At 39.7% G+C, this 22,023-nt stretch overlaps 1 protein-coding gene across 1 annotated transcript; it reads left to right on the plus strand.

Moving 5' to 3' along the window:
- The first annotated feature begins 11,930 nt into the window (after window positions 1-11,930).
- On the plus strand, window positions 11,931-21,751 carry DYNAP (dynactin associated protein). The gene is made up of 3 exons (XM_087819314.1): window positions 11,931-11,987; window positions 16,222-16,386; window positions 21,314-21,751. Exons 1-3 carry the CDS (start codon window positions 11,931-11,933, stop codon window positions 21,749-21,751), a joined length of 660 nt encoding a protein of 219 aa, XP_087675440.1.
- The last annotated feature ends 272 nt before the right edge of the window (window positions 21,752-22,023 follow it).

Genomic DNA, 22,023 nt, shown 5'->3' on the forward strand with positions numbered 1-22,023 from the left:
AATGCCTACAAATTAAACCTTAACATCCACTGTCATCACCCCCATACCAGAACCTATACTATTAATAACCATAGTTGATTCTGTGGCCAACAACTGCCAACATATAACTACAACTACCACCAAAATAACCATTCTAAGATAGATTTACTTAGGACCAGTTCAGTTGTCATCATAATGGTAATGAATTTCACCCCTAAAATAGCATTTAGGTTTAACGATAACATTAATTCAATCTGACCATTTAATATGGAGAGTCTCTATTTTGTGAGGTTTTAAATAATACAATTTTCATACGAAGTAAATCCAATCTATTTATTTATGTTGGAAACTTAATTTTTAATAAAATGTTACTTAATGTGAATATAGTCATTTATTCCAAAGTTTGAGTCTTTAATACACAAATTCTATATGTAATAGGGAATGGATGTTCTATATGGTGAGAGTATGTTAAATACATGTATGTATTACCACATTTTTTTAAAGATTGTGTAAAATTATTTTTATTTCATTCTCTTTAAATTATTTTTATTTTAAGTAATATTTATAGATGTATTATTTTCAATTTAATAAACTTTTTTTTTGCAGTAATCTTGCATACTTACTCAAATAGATTCAGTAAATACTTACTGATGAAATGCTGGAGAATATTCAGAAAAAGAAAATAATGCAGAGAGTAACAGACTTACAAATTTGGATTCTGTTATTTAGAATTCTTGGTAATTGACAGGTTTAAGTTAGTGTTACGGTAGGTACTTGCATTCCACTGCAGTCCCATTGAATCATAATCATCAAGGATGAGCCATAAATCTATATTTTGCTAAAGTAAGCAGACAGGACTGATAACCACTGAAGCTGTAAACTCAGAAGGGCATTGTGGCCTATTACATCTTTTGGAAGGTGTTCATGAGGTTGATAGAAATCAGGAAATATAGGATGTCAAAAAAAATGTTTACAAACACTTTGAATAATTATAAAGGCAGTGTTTATTAAAATACATATCATTTTCAAAATTGAGCTATCAGCTCTTAAAGTGTGTATACATATTTCTGTGACATGCTGGTCTTTTTAAGCTTTAACAAAAGTCAGTTGCCATTTGTTGGTGTTAATTGTGCCTGTAAACAAAGGATAGCTGTAAAGTGTATAGACACATGAGCACATGGTTGGGAGTTGGCAGAAAGTGCTTTTCTTACCCAAAAGGAAAAATGTGTTTTCAGCAATTTAAAACAAATATTTTAATAGCCACTATGCTTATTAGAAATAATTTTTAACTCATCTTTCAAGTCAGTTCTACAGAGGTACTTTTATCTTGCTAGCCTACTTACTGTCATTATGTGCAAGTAATGTAATAAAACTTTGTTAAAACTATGTAATTTTATTTTCTTCCCCATTATTTTTTTCCATTAGTGATACTTTGTATTATTTATTAAATGTGTCACAACTGGACTCTTCTCTTTTTGTTAAAGAAGACACAACTTTTTATTTTCCAGTTCCTCATCTCTGTGTGTACCTGGCAACTAGTAGATAATAAATATTTGTTCTGTAAATGAAAACAGCAACAATTATAAGACTTTATTATCAAATAAAAATTTTAGAATTAAATCTATTAATACGCTTTTTATTTTAATCTAATTAGTACTTTTCTAAAATATTTTAGTTGTGTACAACACATGTACAGAAAGTGCACCAATCATAAGTTACAGCTCAATGAATTATCACCAAGTGTACACACTCATACCCAAATTTTAAAAAAAAAGGAACATTCCCAGCACTTCAGAATTCCCTGTGTCCACACCCAGTCATTGCCTCCTTTTTTCTTCCCCCAAAGTGAAACTGTCCTGATTTCTAGCACCATGGATTACTTTGTCTAATTATGAACACAGTAAAAATTGTATGGCACTCTTTTGTGTCAGACATCTTTAGCTCAGACTTTTGTTTGTTATATTCGTATATTTTCACTAGCATTGTGGTATACTGATTGTACTACCATGCCATGATTTACTTACCCATTATTTTTTTGGTAGACAGGTCATTTCTGGTTTTGGATATTACTAAAATTGTTGCTGTGTGCAAAATTGTTATATGTATCTTTTGGTACACATAGCATGATTCATTCAGGCTTTTACTGGAAAATAATAGCTGAGTTGTAGAGTAGGAAAATGTTCAATGTTAGGAGATACTTCCAAACAGTTTTTCAAAAGGATTGCAAACTACACTCTCAGGAGCATTATATAAGAGTTCTGGTTACAGCACATTCTCACCAACGTGATTTTGGCAGCCTTTTTAACTTCAGTTATTCTGGTGGATGTGCAGTAGTGCATATTTAGATGTTCACACCCATTGAGGAGGCTGCAGTGACATTTTGTAACAACAGATGGTGCTATGGTGTTATTACATTTTTTTCTTTTTTAAACCTCACCTATTAAAAATAATTATTGGACTTACATAAAAGTCAAATGACTAACTTGTCTTTTAAGAAGTGGATTTCTAAAAAAAAAACTTAAATAATGAAGAACATGATTGTGGTGCCAAAATAATTAAGACGTACTATTTGGGAGAATTCGATTTATTTTTGTGTATCTCTCTAGAAAACAGAATCAGGTTTAAGTTACTGAGAGGAAAACTTTGACTCAACATAGAGAAGAATGATCTAGTTAGGAGAGTCAACTCAGAAAGGAATGTTAGACCCTAGAAAACGGATCAACTCCTGCCTGCTGTAAGTGCACACATAAGCTGGAGTACGAAGAATTTACTTTTATTTATTGGAGTTTCACTTAAATGTCTAGGGTCTTGGAGCTTGAACATAATTATGTGCATTTATAAAAGCAGAGTATTATCCACAATAAAACACAGTTTATTATTTAAATGAATTTCAAAAGGTATAATCAGAGGTCAAATAGTACATGTATCACAAATTATAATAAGATTAGAATGTAAACGCCAATAAAACAAGTGTCTGTTTTCTGTATTGCTGTATAAATCCCATTGCCCAGAAAAATGTCTGACATGTACTATGTTCTCCATAAACATTTGCTCAGTGAAATAAATATTCTATGAATAAAAACACATTTAACATTTTTAAGTAGACTCAATGGAATCTAGTGTAATTTGGAATTAGAAGAAAGTCGCAGATATGGATCAAACAGTTGCTTTTTCACATTTTGAGTTTTAATGTTGGTCCAAAATTATCTAAGTAATCCTTCATTCTAAATATTCTTCAATTTTAATAATTCTTAATTTTAATTTTTGAAATGATGTCCTGTTACCGATAAAAGGATATGAATTGAGTAATAATTAAAAAAGGATCACCGTTATTTTTACAATAATTACAAGAGTGTGTGAAATTTTCCTTTTTTAAAAACTTCTACACTTAGTGATTCTATTCAAAACGCTAATTGAATTAATACCAATTATGATACGGCTTTAAAATTTTTTTGCACCTTCAGTTACATATAAATTAATTGAATAATATTAGAAATATAATTATCACTAATGGCACTGTATTTTTAAACTTCTTGTCTGGTTTGTTAATTACCATGTCAGCCAAACAATAAAAATGATGAACTAAAATACGTTTGCCTAAGAATTGCCAAAAATCAGAGAAGGGGAGCTATGATACTGAGCTCAGCCAATTAGTGGACTATGGCTGTTTTAGCTGTCATCAGACCATAGTAAAATTTAAGCTAAGAAGGCTTTTGTGTAATAGGGGAGGGGAGAGTTAAAAATAAAGCAATTTGAGTCAGGTAGCAGTGTAGGCTCACCCCCTCCTAGGAATTGCTCTAAATATAGGTGAACATCAAATGTATATCTATATTTAGAGCAATTCTTCCTGAGAGCCCATTGAAGAGTTTCTGCACAATAAGCTAGAGAGAAACCACATAGAGAAGGTTGGAGAAGACTGAGTCCTCTAGGAGCTGAGGGAACAATCCAGGACCAGAAGGACCAGAAGGACCAGTGAGTGCCATTGTTTACATTTCCCCTACACATGGATAGCAGGTGGGAGCTCCATCCAGGCTCTTTGGCTGACCTGTAGGGCCACTATAGCACATCCCCAGCCACCTGTCCTGGAGCTAGATCCAACAGGAAGAGGAGGGCACCGTAGTGTGTATCCAAAGGGACCCTCCACCCAGAGGCTGACCCAACCAGCATGGCAGTGTGCTGCTTCACACACACACACACTGGGCAGTGCATGCACATGGGGCTACCCCACTTGGAGAGAGTAGAGAGCTAGCAAAATGCTGTGGTGCCCGCCCACAGGTCTGCTCCATCCAGAGAAAGTATGGAGGTAGTGCAGCACTGCTGCATAAGCACATGGGGCTGCCCCACCAAGAGAAAGTGCAGAGCTAGCTGAACATTGTGATACCCACACTCAGGGCTGCCCCCTGTTGAGTCAGTGGGATACTGATGTGTGCTCATGAGGTTGTTCCACACAGATAGTGTGGCTGTGTGTGCATACAAGGCTGCCCCACCTGGAGGAATGGTGATGAGATGCAGGCATGCAGAGCACTCCAGGTCAGATCCTGCTCTGGCAACAGATAAAGCAACAGGGCATGCCAAGCACACACCAAGCGCACTGCTCACACCAGGCAGCCCCATCTGAATCAGAAGTGCAAGGAGTCATGTGCAACACCAGGCTGCCCCACCCAAGACCCACTCCTTAAGGCCAGGCAATACACCAGGTACTGCATGCACCTGCCCCTATTACAACTGACCTGCCAAAACTATCAGACACACAGTCTTCACAGGAAGAAAACTGGGAAAAATACAAATATGCAGAGATTAAAAAGAGTACTTCTAGACAACCAATGGATCAAAGAGGGTATCAAACAAGAAATCAAAAAGTACCTTGAGAGAAATGAAAATAAATTTTACAAAATTTATGGAATGCAGCAAAAGCAGTTATAAGAGGAAAGTTCATAGCTATACAGTACTACCTCAAGAAGCAGGAAAAATTCCAGATAATCTAAATTTACACCTAAAGGAACTAGAAAAAGAACAACCCGAAGTAAGTAAAAGGAAGGAAATAACAGAATAGAAGTAAGCAAAATAGAGAATAGAAAAAAATTGGAAATAAGAGCTGGTTCTTTGAAAGGATAAATAAAATTGACAAGCCTAAAGTAAGACTCATCAAGAAATGATAGCACTTATATTTGGAATCTAATGAACAAAATAAAATAGAAACAGACCCATAGATACAGAGAACAGACTGACAGCTGTCAGAGGGGAGGGAATTTGGGGGGGGGTGGTTACCAGAGGAAAAGGGGGGGGTGGGAGCAGGAAGAAGAAGGTAAAGGGAGGAGATAAATGGTGATGGAAGGAGATTAGACTTTGGGTGGTGAACACACAATACAATATACAGATGATGCATTATAGAATTGTACACTTGAAACATATCTTATTAACCAATATAACCCTCATAAATTTATCTAAAAAAGTAATAAAACACAAAATCAGAAGTGAAAATGAGAGATTACAGCTGACACCACAGAAATACAAAGAATCATTAAAGAAAACTATGAACATTTGTATGCCAACACATTGGACAACCTAGAAGAAATGAATAAGTTTCAAAAACATACAGTTCTCCAAGGCTAAATCAGGAAGAATCTGAACAGATTGATTACTAACAATAAAATTGAAGCAGTAATGATTTAATCTTTAAATACTGCAGTATGCATCTCAAAATTTAAAAAGGATATTTTTCTTTTTGTATTTTTTTAAAGAAAGCTTTTATCCTATATTATTTCTGCAGATCCCATGCACTTTTGTATAGAGACAGGCTGGACAAAGGTGAATTCTGCTTTGTACACTTACCAAATCTAGAAATGAAGATAAAATGCTATCCAATTTTTCTTACATAACCAGAATGCTGTGATACACCTGACAAAATTAACAGTAATTTTTTCCTTAGTTTTTAAATTGAAGTATAACTTATATCCAATGAAATATACAAATCTTTTTTTTTAATATACAAATCTTAAATGTGGGCTCAATGAATTGTTTTTCCTGTTTATATATCCACATAAACATTAACCAGATCACAATATAGAACATCAAACCATAAGACCATAGAGTTTCCCTTGAACCTTCCCTAAGTCTGTATTCCACTAATGGTCACCACTATCTTACTTCTATCATCATAGATTCAATTTTCTTATTTTTAAACTTTATGTAAATGGAACCATACAGTATGTATTACTTTGTTACTGACTTCTTTAAATCAGCATTATGTCTGTGAGTTGTATAGTGTCCCACAATTGTTTCTAAGCCCTTACAGACTAAATGTCTGACCATGGAACGCCAGGTAAACTGTATGACCTTAGCTGTCTGTCATGAACTGATCCACCAAGCCATGACGTTAGGCATGGGCACTTCAAGAGGAGGCACTGCAGCTGTCCCAGGATTCAGTGAAAGTAGGCATGCCATTTGGGCCTTAAGACCCAGCAGGTCCAGTAAAGGTCCAGGAGACTACGGAAAACTGAGATGTGGAAGCTAACTTCTGGTATGCCCCAGAAAACCCAGGGTTTTCTACAGTAGCATGTCCTGTTCTGCAAATGACTGTTCTCGGTTTGGGACAGCTGCAGTGTCTTCTCTTGAAAGTGTACACTGATCTCGGTGCCATTCCTTAATTTTGTGCTGCCTGCAGACACAACATAATATTGAAAACAGCAACGATGTCACTGGAAGGGCTTTGTGACCGACAAAGAAGAACAGTAATAATAGTCAGAGGTAGCTCCTCAGAGAATTGAGAACTCACTGGAAGTCCTCCAGGGGCTTATCCCTTGATTTGAAGGAGGGATGCAGTGTTCTCTGCATGAGAAAGCAGAGATGAGAAGTGATGTAGGTACATAAGGATGGTCAGTTACTCCAGAGGTACATAGAAGCAGAACAGGCTGAACACTTGGTCTCGGTGAGGTTCTCTGCAACCAGCACGGGGGGTGGGGTGGGGTGGGGGGCAGAAACATTATGAGTGAATCACATTCCTTAATTCTGACACTTGTTGAAATGAGTAGAAGGTGGGATTTGTTTGGAAATCGCTCCCCAGTCTTTGTTCCCAGGACCCAGTATTCATTTTCCCGAGCCTACATGCGTAGCTCTCTAGATAAACGCTGCTACTGCAACAAATCGTAGCGTGCCAGGCCATACCAGATGGTTACACTGAATTTAAAAAAAAAAAGTGTGCACTGGTTCACTTGCCCAACATCAGTGACTTGGTGGATCAGATAACACACATTCAATCTGACAGTCTAATGGTTACTAATTGGTAAATAAAGGAGTCAGGGAAACATTGAAAAATAGTATATGTTGCCTCCAAAATTTAAGTCTCACCAACCACTATGCCACTGACGTAGTGGACATAAAAGGTAAAGCAGCTTGCCTTTCACTTTAGAATGCCATCTTCTGTGCCTTCCCCAGCCTGCAGAGGACGGTGTCCACGGAGCCTTCCGGGATCATGGCCCTGCCCTTGCTGATTCTGTTTGTCACTGTGATGAAGGGCTTGTCCTCTGGATCCTATCATGGGATGGGTAAGAAACACGAGACAAAGTCAGTGCTACATATCCATTCCTAAGCCTTTGGATTTTTAATTTATTCTTTAAATTATATCAAAGTAGTTGTGCCATTTCAGCTCCATTAAACATAATTCACCACTGTCCTGGTTTTATGCAACCAAATGAGCAAACTATTAGTACTACTCCAAGGCTCAAGCAAGCGTGTTGAATCCAGAACCTTGAGTGGGTGTGCCTGTATCATTACATTTGCCCAATGTTGTGGCCCTCTCTCTCTAAACCATCACTCTCAGAATATATTCACACATGTATTTCCTGTTCTTCTTCAATATTGTTTAGCTGTGTAATCCCACTTTCTGGGCATTGGTCACTGGAAAATAGCTTGAGATATAGATAATAACACCTTCCAGTATTACTCATAATTGAAGACATACAACAACCTAACAGGTTAGCTCAACTAATTCACACCTGGCCTAATTTCACACCTGACGTTAACATTACATACGTTGTTTTTCAAAAGATTTTAAATTACTGGGGCAAATGCATATGCTAAAATGTTCAGTGAGAAACAGGATAGGATATATGTGTATATGCTTAATGTGATCACAATTCAAAAAATGTATCATAAAAGACAGAAGCTAATTCCTGTAGCATGAAAATAGCCCATTAGTTCTGAATCTCTCCACCTTTATTTCTAGAGTGAACAAAACAAAAATTCCCACAAGAAACATCTGTGTAACACAGGAAACAAAGAAGCCTATAAATTCCAACTTACATGTAAGCAGGGTGAGAAAAAAAAGGTGAAACATGCAGAATATTTTTCTACCATACATGCTGGAGAAATAAAAAAATCTAACAATGCCAAGTGTTGGTACTTATGAAAAGTGGCAATACTGTGACAAGAGTGACTGCTCATACCACCTTGGAAATAATTTTGGGAACACACGGTAAAGTTGAAAACACACACACGTGATGATCCAGGAATTTCACTCTTAAGTATACATCTAGAAACATTTTAGTAAGTGTTCCCAAGAAGGCATACACTAGACTAAACATCATTGTTTATAATAGTAATAAATGGTATGAAACTCAACTTCTATTGACAAAATACATTAATAATTGCGATGGATTCAATCAATGAAACACTATAAAACAGTGAAAATGAATAAAACATGGTTACAGCTGTCAGTGTAGATGAATTTTATAAATATGTGTCCCCCCAAACTTATATTATGGAAAAATACTGTATAATAGTTTTTATATACATTTTAAAACATGCAAACAATATTGTATATTTTTGGAATGTATTAAAAGAAACATGGGAAATGTAATCAAATTAAGGATTGTGGAAGGGAGGGAGGAGAACAGGATTAGGAATAAAGACAGAGGCAGCTCTCTTGCATGTAAAAAAACTTTCTCTTTGTGCTATCATAGATATTCGGTCTTTGCTCTAGTTCCTGACATGGTGCTCCTAAATCCCTGGTAGTTTCCTGAGTGACAGCCATGACAGGAGTGTCTTCTGCTTTAACGAGGAGACTCTTGGCAGGTTCCTACATAACTTCAGGATGGGGGCTGGTCATCAGAAAGACAGAAACCTTGATCAAAAGCCTGGAGCAATCAGCCCCACGTCCCAAACTCTGGGGAGGTTGAGTTAATAACCAATCACGCCTTTGTGATGAAACCTCCATAACCCGCAAAGCAATGGGGTTTATTATTTTTATTTTTAATTTTTATTTCTTTAAATATATCTTTATTGATTTCAGAGAGAGGGAAGGAGAGGGACAGAGAGACAGAAACACCAATGATGAGAGAGTCATTGATTGGCTGCAGCCCACAACCCGGGCATGTGCCCTGACCGGGAATCGAACCCCGATCGCCTGGATCCTAGATTGACCCTCAACCACTGAGCCACGCCCGGCCGGGCGCAGTGGGGTTTAGATAGCTTCAGAGTATCCCATGCGGTGGGAGGGTGGCACACCCCGCTCCATGGGGACAAACCTCCTGTATACTCTTGACACTCTGACCTCACCCTGTGTCCCTCTTCATGTGGCCATTCACCTGTATCTGTCACATATCCTTTAGCACAAACTGGTAAGTGGTAAGTGTATTTCCTGGGTTGTGTGGGCCATTCTGGCAAATTATCAACCCGGAGGAGAGGAACGTCCGATTTACAGCCAGTTATTTGGTCAGAAGTACAGGCGGTTTGGGACTTGAGATTGGCGCCTGAAGCCGGGACAGCTCTGTGGGGCAGACCTTTCGCCTGTGGGATCCGATGCTAACTCCTGGTAGGCAGTGTCGGAATTGAATGGTAGGACACCAGCGGGTATCCGAAAAAGCTGGAGAACTGGTTGGTATGGAAAAAACCCACATATTTGACTTCAGAAGTGTTATGAGTAAAAGCAGCTCTGAATCTCTTAAGCTGGCTAGGAGTGGGGATTTGGCTATTTACGGGATTATTCTTTATATCTTTTGTAGATGTGAAATATTTCTTCGAACGCTCTTTAAACAGCGTGGCTGGGGCACGGCCTCTGACGTATGAAGTAGTGCAGAGTGCGATTCAGAGGGGAGCAGAGGCCAGCAAGTTCAGAGGCTTGCCGGCCAAGGAAAAGATCTGGGGTTTTACCCCAAGGGTAATGGGAAGCCATTCAGGGTGTTTGAGCAGGGTGGTGACATAAGTAGTCTGACATTTTGCAAGGAGCGTTCTAGCGACCTAGTGAAGAACGAATTGGAGGGGCACAGGTGGGACCTGGGAGACCACTTACGCATGGTCTTCCTCGGGGGAGATAATGGGACCCTCATTCATATCTGAGCATCCAGTGCCAGGTCGGGGACATGAAAGACCGCCAACAACGTGAATTACGGTGTTATAGCTGGAATTCATTCAGAGACTGTCATAACATCTCCACGTTTACTGACACTAGTAGCTACAAAATTAATTATTCCAAATATAATTTTCATTTATTTCCTCATGCAGAATCCGACTGTTTTGCTAAGTCTCGATTCACATTTTAAAGCTCACAGCCTGCCATCTACCTCTCCCCTTTGTCTATTTGAGCCGATGCCTCCCTATTCCCATGGCGGCCCCGGATCGCTCCCCGTAACGCCCCACGCCCCGCCTGTCCGCTTCTCCGTGTGTTTCAGCTGCCGCCTTCTGCAGCCTCTCCTCCCTTCTCTGTGCGTCCGGGTGCATGAGGCCCTTTAAGATCTGGATCAGAACTTGCCTCAGTTTCATCCCTCAAAGGTGCCCCCCTGGTCTTCCTGAGATTTCAACCATTACCCCGGTGGGTTAATTCTCAGCTTCACCTCACTGCCCTGCCTGGCTGCGCTCTCTCCACCTGCTCCTCGGGCTGAATCCACTGCAGCCTCCGTCACCTCCATTGTCCCAGATCCAAACCTCACTCAGAGAGAAGTTCCCTGAGCTGCTTCAGACCCGGTAACTCTCGTCTTCCACCCTCACCCTCCGCACAAAATGAAGTTGATGAAATAAGCAAAACTCCGCCTTTGGCCTCTGGGGCTGCTGGGTCCTTCGCTGCCCCTGTACCCCGAGTAGGGCTACGATGTCCCGCTGCTGAGCACTGAGGTCTGATTCTGACCCCAGGTTTGGGGTTGACCCCAATTCCCCATAGGTTGCTATTTCTGATAAACTAGTTCTGGACCGTACAAGCCTCAATTTCTTTCTTTGCCCTACATTACAGACCTGAGGTTTTCTTAAATTTCCATTCTGAGTTCCCATTCTAGTAGCCAGTCTATTTGCAGCAATTGCTCAATGAGGCCTGGAGCCCTTACCCTATTTGTGCCTACCCCTGTGGACTGTGGTCCCTTCAGTGAACCTGAGCTCCCAGATTCAGGGCCATGCTGTTCTCAGAGGGGGGGGGGAGGCGCTGCATGGCTGACTGCTGACCCCAAGCTCTGTGACCCTCTCAGATGCTCTGGTCAACCATCTGTCTGATGCCTGGACAGAAGGTGCAGGGTCAGCATGGCTAGTGAGCCCGTCTCCACCTGGGAGCTGCCAGGTCCTTGCTCTTACTTGGAGCTTGACTTCCAGCAGTCTCTGTCTGTCCTTTTGGGCAAGTCTAATTCTAGGTGGTAGCCCCACCCAGCCTTGAGGAAGGATTGAAAATGAAAAATTATGTGAGATTTTCAGAGTTCCTCTCTGTCAGGAGGGTTGTTGAGGGCGGTAGTCACAGGACCGCTCAGAGGCAGTATGGTTTTTTTGTGTCTTTCTGTAATTAATCCATTTCCTTCTCTAAGGTGGATCCCATTTTAGTGAGTAATTATTTATTATTTTGTTTAATCCGCACCTGTACTGATGCATCTGGGTTGATTTTACGCCAATCATTTTAATGATTTCTCAGGGTTATAAAGGGCAATGCATGTGTTAAAAACTATTGGTGGAGTTAAGCTTGTAGTATTGCAAACTCAAGAATGGACAGGAAGCATGGAAAATACGTGGTGAATACTGAGCAGTTTGAAAACCAGCCGGTGAGTATTGTTGCTCTATTTTAATATTTTACTTATGCGACAGTCTTATTTTCAGCCCTTAAAAGCAATCTAACCTATTTACTTCTATGTAGTCAGGGTCATAATGTTGCATTCTTCTCTAAAAGGAAGAGAGGCCCTGTATTACTTTTTGCTTAGATTTTTTCATGCTATTTTCTGCTATGTCATACTTTAGAAACTATTTTATATACTTACTGATATAAAGCATTAGAAATATTTCTATGACCATATGATACATAAACAAATCCATTTAACTTTCTATATTTATCATTTTCATTCACCAACTTTGGTTTAGTTTTGACGTTATATTTTTAAAATTTGATTCGTTGAATTGATGTATAATTTCTAAACCTGTCAGAACTCAGGGTTGTAAATGTGCTGGAAATCCTGATATTAATCCTGGAGCTTGGCTTTAGGCCTAAGATAGAAATTATCTAAATACTTCTACCTTGTATAAAAATGTCATCTTTTGCCCATTTTAAAATGTTTTCCACCAGGAATCAAGCCTTCACTATGTAGTTCTTAAGTGCTTTCTATGTATCTGGTATGTCTGAACCAATAATCTTTGATGTAAATGTGCTAAAAATTAAAATGGTAAGTTAAAATTCACTGCCTGCAGAATAAGTGAAATATTTTGCCTTTGGAATTTGGAACTGTATCTATCAGCCTGTGTTAATGGCCAGCAATATAAGCCAAAGAAGAAAGTCCTGCGGCTCAGTGTTAGTTGAATAAAAGGATCCAACAGACCCCAGTTCACCAAAAGAGAAGGAAGGGGTTTGTCTTGAGGCATTCAACAAAGGACCACCCTAGCCAGCTCTGCTCAGTGGTTAGAGCGATGGCCCGAGGACTGAAGGGTCTTGGGTTCGATTTTGGCCAAGGGCACGTACCTCGGTTGCAGGCTCGATTCCAGGCCCTGGTTGGGGCTCCTGCGGGAGGCGACCAATTGATGTGTCTCTCTCTTTCTCCCCCTTCCACTCTCTCTGAAAAGCAATGGAAAAAATATCCTCAGGTGAGCATAAAAAACAAACAAACAAAAAACAACAAAAGACCTGTCTCAAGATGTTCCCTTTGTCACTTCTGAGTTTGAGCCACTACAATTGGGTCGTCAGGATGCCGGAACTTGCAAATGGAAAAAAAAAAATCCCTTTAGCCAAATATTCATCATCTTTACAGTTTCTCTAGACAGCAACAAATTTGAAGATGTTACAGATATTATCTTAAGTTGTTTTTACAGCATGTATCTGAGTAGCTGACTGAATGTTTCAGTTTATTTTGGACATTTAGGTCATAGTTATGAATATATTTTTCTCTGAAGACCAAATTCAATAATGAACTAAAAGAATTATTTGAAGATTATAAACCAAAAGAAACTAAATCTTGGTATTTTGTTTTTCTGTTGGGATATAAGAGATCTTAAGTTAATCTTTATAAAGTTACAGGAAAAACCTATAGAACTTTCTTTGGTAACTACAGCTAATGCACTTCAGTTGCCTATAGCCATTATGAGCTAAGTCTGAATATTGGATTAAACATTACTCACAGTTCTCCAACTATCTCAATTTTGTATAGAGACTCTACTTGTACTAAGGGTCAGAGCAACCTAACACAGTCAAAGTTATTACTTGGGTTGCAATATTACTCAGAAGCTGAGCCTAACTCATAGGTTCTGCACCCTTAGTGTAGACACCACCTATCATCTTCGTTCTTTGAAAGAACTGGGATTCCAACAGGGCCAGAAAATTCTGGAAAATGGGCCCGGTCAGTGAGTTTTACTTTGTTTATAAAGTACGTTAAAATATCATCAGCCTCAGGCACACTGAGTAATAACTAAAGCAAGAGAATCAGCACTTAGGAAAATAGGCAAGGTTGTTACTAAGGTAAGTCCAACTTTGCTGAAATTTCCATAGTAAATAGCATGGACTTGGTTAAATCTTACTCAATAAAACAAAACTGTTTTATTTCTTTGACACAGCATTTAGAAAAATCTAACTTAACCAACACTTTACTGCCGCAAGTATTCCATTTTACCTATAGTTAATAACAATAATTTATTTTTTATATTGTTAGTGATAGTTCCTAATAATGACCATATACAATTCCAGTTTGACAATTTTATGTCACTTACTGGTTGATGGGCCAACATTTTTATAGCTATCTAGTAATGGGTTATTAAGTCAACATAATCAAAGACAACGAGTGGTCTTAACAGTAGGAATAAAAACATGAATGTTAGTACTAGCAACAGCGATAGCTAACACTTATTGAGTGCACACTCTGTGCCAGACTCTGCTCTAATCCTTTGGCAGTTATGTTATTTTATTCTTTTTTAAAATATGTTTTGCCCTGCCCTGCCGGGCGTGGCTCAGCAGTTGAGCGTCGACCTGGGATCCAGGTGATCGGGGTTCGATTGCCGATCAGGGCACATGCCCGGTTGCGGGCTTGATCAATGACTCTCTCATCATTGATGTTTCTGTCTCTCTCTCTCCCTCTCCTTTCCTCTCTCTGAAATCAATAAAGATATTAAAAAAAAAAAAAAAGAATTTAAAATATGTTTTGCCCTGGCTGGTGTAGCTCAGCGGTTAGTGTCAGCCCACGCACCGCAGGGTTGCCAGTTCAATTCCAGGTCAGCACACAGACCCAGGTTTCGGGTTTGATACCCGGTTGGGTGGGTGTGGGAGGCAACCAATCCATGTGTCTCTCTCACATCAATGTTTCTCCCTCTCTCCTTTGTCTCTCTCCCCCTTCCTCTCTTCTTTCTGCTCTCTCTGAAAAGCAATGGAAAAGATATCCATTAACATTAAGAAAAATAAAATAAAATAAAATATGTTTTCATTGATTTTTAGAGAGAGAGGAAGGGAGAGGGAAGAGAGAGGGAAACATCGATGTGAGAGGGAAACATAGATAGGTTGTCTCCGTCACCCACCCTGATCGGGTATCAAATCTGCAACCTGGGTATGTGCCCTGACCCTGAATCGAACTGGTGACCTTTGGGTGCACAGGAGGATGCTCAACCAACTGAGCCACACTGGCCAGGGCCTTTGGCAGTTATTTATTCATAAATCCTCACGGCAAATCTATGAGTGGGTAGTTTCCGTGTCCTTTTGAAGTTGAGCAAGGAGAAGCAAAGATGCCTTTTAACTCACAGCTAGAAAGTAAGCATTATCCCACGAGCCGAAGAGCCCCCGACCATTCTACATTACTTTTGAGATGTAACAAAACTTTTGACCAAGATCCATAAATTCCTGAACCTATTCCTCTCTTATTTTCACTTTATCTTGTGCTTCTGCCTCTTTCAACACACCTCTTCCTCCAAGACTTTCCCACTGAACTCTCACGCATGCTCAACCTGTATCTCTCATCTTTCTCCACAACATTTTGCAATTATTGTATTCTTTGTTAATTATGCGCAAAACTGTTTTGCCTCCCTGTCATATTAGCGTATGAATTCTCAGAGTAGGAACCCTTGCTGCTGCTGTTGAGAATGTTTTCACCCTGCTGTATGCCCAAGAGGAACCCAGCAAACACGTATCACAAAAGGGACAAATGGTTTGTCTTGTGTGTCCTTGCGAGTTCCATTGCATAGAGCATGGTATGGATTATGCAGAGTCTCTTCGTATGAGAATTTGGATTAGAATAACGTAGTATGGTATACAGTCTATTAATATATTACTACAGTTTAGTGTAACAATATACTCTATATAGTATAGTGGAATGAAAATACTGTTAACACTGGAAGGTCTGGGTTCTAGTGCTTGCTATTGTATCGTTATGGGATAATAGTAATAACAATAAATTCAACTCTTTTTGCTTTAAAATCTCATTTCCAAAATGACCTGAACAGGTTTCACCTGATAAGCTTCGAGCGCTATTTCTTTGGCGCTGACATCCTCTGCCTTGTATGAATGGCTGCACCCGCAGCGGCTTGCAGCGCGAGGGTGCTCAACACGTGCTTGTAATAGGAAGAACAAGATAAGATGATACACATTCCCCACCTGGAACATCAGTCACAAAAATTAGTTAAAATGTGATGTATAATAATCTGTCTAGATTTTTTTTTTTTGTTCTCAGAGGATAATAGGAGAACATTTATTCCTTTTAGAAGTCTTATCTTTCTTCAGTCCTCTGAAAAGTCGCCCTCTTCTTTGTTTTCGGCAGAGAGTTTAATCTGACAATGTGTCACCATGGCCTCCTACTCACTTATGCTTTGTCTCTATAGCCAGCCTCGTGTTTGAATGACCACGAGGCTCATAGCTCCGCATGCTGGCGCCCACCTTCAAGTGGCCTAACTGGTGATCTCTCTTCCAACTTAACTGGGGTCTGCGTGAGCCAGGGAGTCCTTGAACATTCGGGATACCCACACACAGGATCGTCCCATACACGGGTAATGTTGGTATAACAGCTTTTACCCAGCTTGGGATGCGTTCTGTACGGGGATATATTTGTTCCGTTCTTTCCCAGGAAATGTATTCAATCATTTAATTCACCCACATTCATGGTAAGCCTTTGCTATATTATCTGTTACAATTATATCACTGTGAGGCAAGTCATAAGAAGGAGAATATTTTAAATATTTTTAATATGTTTTTGTTGATTTCAGAGAGTTCAGGAAGGGAGAGAGAGAGAGATGGAACATCAATGACGAGAGAGAGTCATTGATGGGCTGCCTCCTGCACTCCCCCGACTGGGGATTGAGCCGAAACCCAGGCATGTGGCCTGACTGGGAATCGAACCCTGACCGCCTGGTTCATAGGTCGATGCTCAACCACTGAGCCATGCCAGCCGGGCAGAAGGAGAATATTTTATAGTCTCTGTGTTCAAAGAGCTAATATTCTAGTTGGGGACTAAAATAATCACATAGATAAAAAACATGTGAAATTAAAATAAATAAATGTAAAGTACAAACCCAAGGTTAGAGAGGGGCAGGGGAGCACATATGTTGGCAATGTGAGGTTTAATTCACTAATTAGACTCCGATGGGAGACTGGGTCACAGTTAAAGCTTCAAGGGTCCTACTCTATTGGTGATCACTTACTTTTCTTACATTGTTTCAGCTTCTGAACAATGTTTGTGGCACTTTCTGTCTGTCTCTTGGTTCTGATCTCTGGTATATATGACCTTGATATAGAAACCTGGTTCTGTTCTCCAGATTTTCTCCACTAGCTTTGGAGACTAGACTCAGCTCTCCTTGGTTCCTGACCTTATTTCTTAGCTGAATTAGCTTTACCTCCAGACTGTATCTCTACATCTCCTGCCCTAGCTGAGAAACTTGGCCTTGACTATAAATTGCTTATCTGCTTGGACGTTTGGCTGGGTTCCCCTGACTCTGGAATTCCTACCCTCTGTTGCTTAATCTTGCTGTCGATGTTCAGTTAGAAAGAGCCTGAATCTTGTTTTTTGATTCTAGATAAAAAATATAAACTTCTTATACTGTTGCTGGGACAATGTGAAAGAATGAATAGCTCCACAGGGGGGAGTTAGAAAATCTTTCTTCTTGTTTGCAGAGATAAAGTGATTCATAGCAATCGTAGAATTGAAAGACAATTTAGATAACATCTAATCTGGTAGTTCTTAACCCTTGTTGCATATTAGAATCACCTAGGAATTGTTTAGGAAGTACCAATGGCTGAGCCCCACCCCAGACCAATTAAATCAGAAACTCTGGGAGTGGGGTCTATGCATCAATATTTTTTAAGTGCAACCAGTGATGAGAATAACATGTCTAGTCCCATTCTGTCATTTAAAAATCAGAGAAAATGTGGTCTATAAAATCTAAGGGATTTGCCAGAATTCACATAACTTGTGCCAGAAGTGATCAGAACAGGAGAACTTAGGTGTCCTGTTCTTGGGTTATGTGGACCTTATTTTATGAAGCTGCTCTTTTTCCATTTCCTTTAAGGGAAAGATTATAGACTCCATTAAAGTGCCTGCAGTCAAGGTAAAGAGGTACTTTTTCTAGGGATAACTTTCTAGTGGTCCTCATTGCCTTGGCCTTGGTGACCCATGCCTTCATTCTGCTGCTGCCTTGGGGCTGCCACCCTTTGCACGAAACCCAAGAAATACTGTGGCCCACATTTTGCAATATTTAAGATCTACTCCAGTCTGTCTATAAGGCATGAGAGTTGTATCCCATTTCTTGAGGGTTTTGCTAGGTAACAATGAAATAATCAATCATGTTAGATAATTGAAAATTCACATACCTGACACTATGCCAGGCACTTTACAAACACTGTCTTTTTTTATCTTGTGTTTCTTGCTGGGTAGGTAACATTATGAGGAAACAGGCTTAGAAAGATAAAGTTGCCGAATGCTACACGGTTAATAAGTGGCAGAGCTAAAATTCAATCCCCAAATCTTCTGGACTCCAGGGCTCTTGGTCTTAATTCCTATGCTACCCTGCATCCAAAGTTAAAGTATTTTTTAGAAATAAATAGTGAGTCAGATATTTCTAACCTTGTATTTCAAGAAAAGGAGATTCGAGGCTCAGAGAAGGTAAGAAATTGTTTAAGACTTCATAGCTTTGAAATTTTAACACCTTTCCAATTCAAAAGATTGTACTCTTCCACTTTGTTGACTAAGAATATTAATAATAAATATTTGCAAAAATATTGTAGAATTAACAAAAAATATCAGTTTTGTTAATTCTTAAGGTAATCCTGTAAGTCACAAGCCATTTTATCACCAATTCGTAAATGAGAAAGTAGGGACTCAGAAAAGTTAAACAATTTGCCTAGGCAGAATGTAGATTCCAATACAGTGTTTCTAATCTCAAATTTCATGTTTTTTTTCTCCTTTTAAGCCATACTAGTAAATAACTTAATCTATGATCAGGATTAGTGATAACTTAAGCAGAATTAAAATGCACGTCACTGGAATGCTTCTAGGATGCTCTTTTCTTTGTGCACTTACAGGTAATAAGCCTTTGAAGGAGCCAGTGCACTCAAGTGGATTATCTGGGTCCCATTAGTCATACTAGGTCCTGGGCAGCTACCTATATACTGGACGATGGAAAGTTATAAAGGGCTATTATCAGGATTTGATTTATCACTAGGCTACCAATATTACTTTAAAAATTGGGAATACTCTAAGAACAATTATAAAAAAACACTCATAGTGTACCATTCCTCTCCTTATAACACAATCACTGACCAATACTTAGGTATTGGTGCAAAAATAGGTGTCTGAGGAGACCATGCTGCCTTCTGCGTGGTGAAGTCAATAATAGGAAATATTTAGTTAACAGGGCTTGGTAAAGTTAACAGGGCTTGGTAATGGATTTGGATATTTCAAGGATAATCTCTTTGTTCCAGCTTTTGGAGCTGAATGGAATAGATGGTGATGCCATTTAATAAAATGTGAGAGCTGGATAGGGTTCACTGGGAAGATCATGGCTTTGGGTTTGGATACAGTGAGTCTGAGGTGCCTGTCTGTGGCTGGTTTTACATGGTACTGGCAGACTGGAGTAGTTGTGGCAGAAACTGTATGGCTCACAAAACTGAAAATATTTGCTATTTGGCCCTTTACAGAAAAAGTTGGTTCATTCTAGATTTAGAGTAAAAAGAGACAATGGCCTGAGATGTCAACAATAAAGCCCCAAAGTGGATCGTGAGCCTTCAAAAGAAACCAAGAAGATTCTGGGGGTTTAGGAGGAAATCAGTAAGAATGGACTATCACAGAAGCAAAGGGAAGAAATTGTTCAAGAGAGGAGGAATGGTCTCCAGTGGCAAATGCTACTGAGGGCTTAAATAAGACAAGGGCTAAAATATGTGACTTCTATTTTTATGAACAGAGGTCCTTGATGACTTTATTAAGAGGTATTTCATGGCATGACAGAAGCAAAGCCAGACGGGTGGATTGAAGTGTGCAAACGGAGACATTGCATTTAGATAACTCAGGAAATTTCCTTTTCCAGAGAATAAGTAGCTAGAGGGGTATTTGGAATCAAAGGATACGCTTTTGTTTGTTTGTTTGTTTGTTTAAGATTGGTAGGGAGATTTGGGTGTGTTTAAATGTTAAAAAGAAGCCTTTGAAGAGGAAAGTGGTGAAGTGTTCAGTTCAAGAGAACGGGGTAATCAAAAGAAAAGCAAAGGTAGAGGGGATGGGACCAACGGACAGATTGGCAGATCAACCTCAGGCAGAAGGGCTCACTCCTCTTGTGTCAGTCAGGGAAAGAAGAGCGGTGGAGTCCAGGCATGTTTGGGTTTGCAGGGTTGGGACCTAGTGGGGGTTTGAAAGAGTTTCCATTCGAGGCCCTGGCTGGGTAGCTCAGTTGGTTAGAGTATCGTCCCCATACGCCAAGGTTGTAGGCACATACAAGGAGCAACCAATGAATGCATAAATAAGTGTAACCACACATTGATGTTTCTCTCCCTCCCTCCCCCCTCCTCCCTTCGTCTCTCTAAAATCAATCAATTAAAAAAAAGAGTTTCCATTTGGTAGTTTCAAGTTTCCTAATGAAGGGGGAAGGAGGCGAAGTCATCTGATGGGAATGAGGAGGGGCAATTATGTGTGTGAGGGCTGGTGGGCGGAGGTTACAAGTTTGAGGAGAAAGAAGATGACTGAGGAATGTAATCAGAGAACTCTAATAGGAGGGCAGAGCCATACAGAAAATCCATTCAGGAATGGTGATCACACACTTATACTGACTCTGCTCAGCCCAGGCGCTTGACTTGCCCCAACAGTGCGGCTGCTCAAGGGCAGGCCCAGGGGAGGCAGAATGCTGTTTGTTTGCCAGCTGGAGGAAATGAGAAGAGGGAACCGTGAAAGGTTTGGGGGAATTAGTAAGTGTTGTTGAAATGATGGGCCATAGAACAAAAGGTGGATAAAGAGGGATATGAGTGAAGCAAGGGCTGCTGAGCTGAAGATTTTAATAAAGTTTAAAAAAGGTTGTTATATGAATTACTGAACAAACAAGATGGAAGGAGAGGAGATGGTGGTTAGAGCCCTGGATTCTTGAGGAAGTGATTTTGGAAGTGGCGCAGTCGGGGTAATGACCCTGTCCAGTGGAGGATCAGGTGTATGCCAGAAAATTTACCATTGAAATTTTGTACTGCTTACATGAAAAGATGAAGGGACTCCTGCCCATCATTGGAAAATATAATAAGATTTGCAGATTTTTATTTCTTCCGAAGTTAGAGAAAGCATGCAATTACTTCCACCTGGATAAAAACTTGGACTTTAAGCCTAAATATCTTCAGAGACTGTAGGGATTCAAATGATGTTAATGCACTAAGTTGTCAATAACACAAAAGAGATGATAAATCAGGAGCCTTTTTGTGTTTCATTACTAATATTTTCATTGCCACTCTTAGGTGAAAGGAAGTTGCTGCAGTAATTGGTCTCTGTGGAGTGTCTTTTTGGCTTGTTTCTTAGCCTGTTTGATAACAACGGCAATTGGAGTACTCATACTATGCCTGGTGCCTAACAGAGGAAATGACAACTCTTCCATTGTTATCAAGCTGTCCCCAAACAATGGGGAGCCTGTGATCACTATTCATGAAAAAACCTCTGCTGCTCCTCAATCCACAAAGACCACTATGTCAACTGAACCTACGACAGCCACTTCAACAGACTCTACAACCATGTCAACATCCCCTGAACCTACAGCCACAATAGCCACAACCATCACTTCATCAGCACCTACAACCTCCACACGTTCAACTGAACTTCCTACTACAACAACCATCACCCCTACTTCAACTCAAACCACAGATGCCTCCACTTCAGTGGACTCTACAGTGTCAAATTAATAAAACTTGATCTTAGCCGACAACCAAAACAACCACCAATCCCACCATCTCTTTTAATGTACATTCACTTCACTGGAATCGACAACCACTACTGTGCCCATTCAGCCTACAACTCCTGTAACTTCCACTTAGCCTGCAGTAACAGTGGTCACTAGTCTCCTTCAGCAGTCTATAACCCATGTCTGTTTGTCTGAACCTGCAACTACAGGTGCCTCATCATCACTTTACCTAATAGAACTACCATCAGTCATCAAAATGTTCTCTTCTGTGGC

The sequence above is a fragment of the Miniopterus natalensis genome, chromosome 7 (assembly GCF_054644295.1).
Source record: "Miniopterus natalensis isolate mMinNat1 chromosome 7, mMinNat1.hap1, whole genome shotgun sequence".
Taxonomy (NCBI): Eukaryota; Metazoa; Chordata; class Mammalia; order Chiroptera; family Miniopteridae; genus Miniopterus; species Miniopterus natalensis.

Coding starts and splice junctions, on each gene's coding strand:
- DYNAP (XM_087819314.1), top strand. CDS start 11,931: ATGGACAGGAAGCATGGAAAATACGTGGTGAATACTGAGCAGTTTGAA. Junction 11,988..16,221: donor AGCAGTTTGAAAACCAGCCG/GTGAGTATTGTT, acceptor TTGTCTCTATAG/CCAGCCTCGTGTTTGAATGA. Junction 16,387..21,313: donor CAGGATCGTCCCATACACGG/GTAATGTTGGTA, acceptor TGCCACTCTTAG/GTGAAAGGAAGTTGCTGCAG.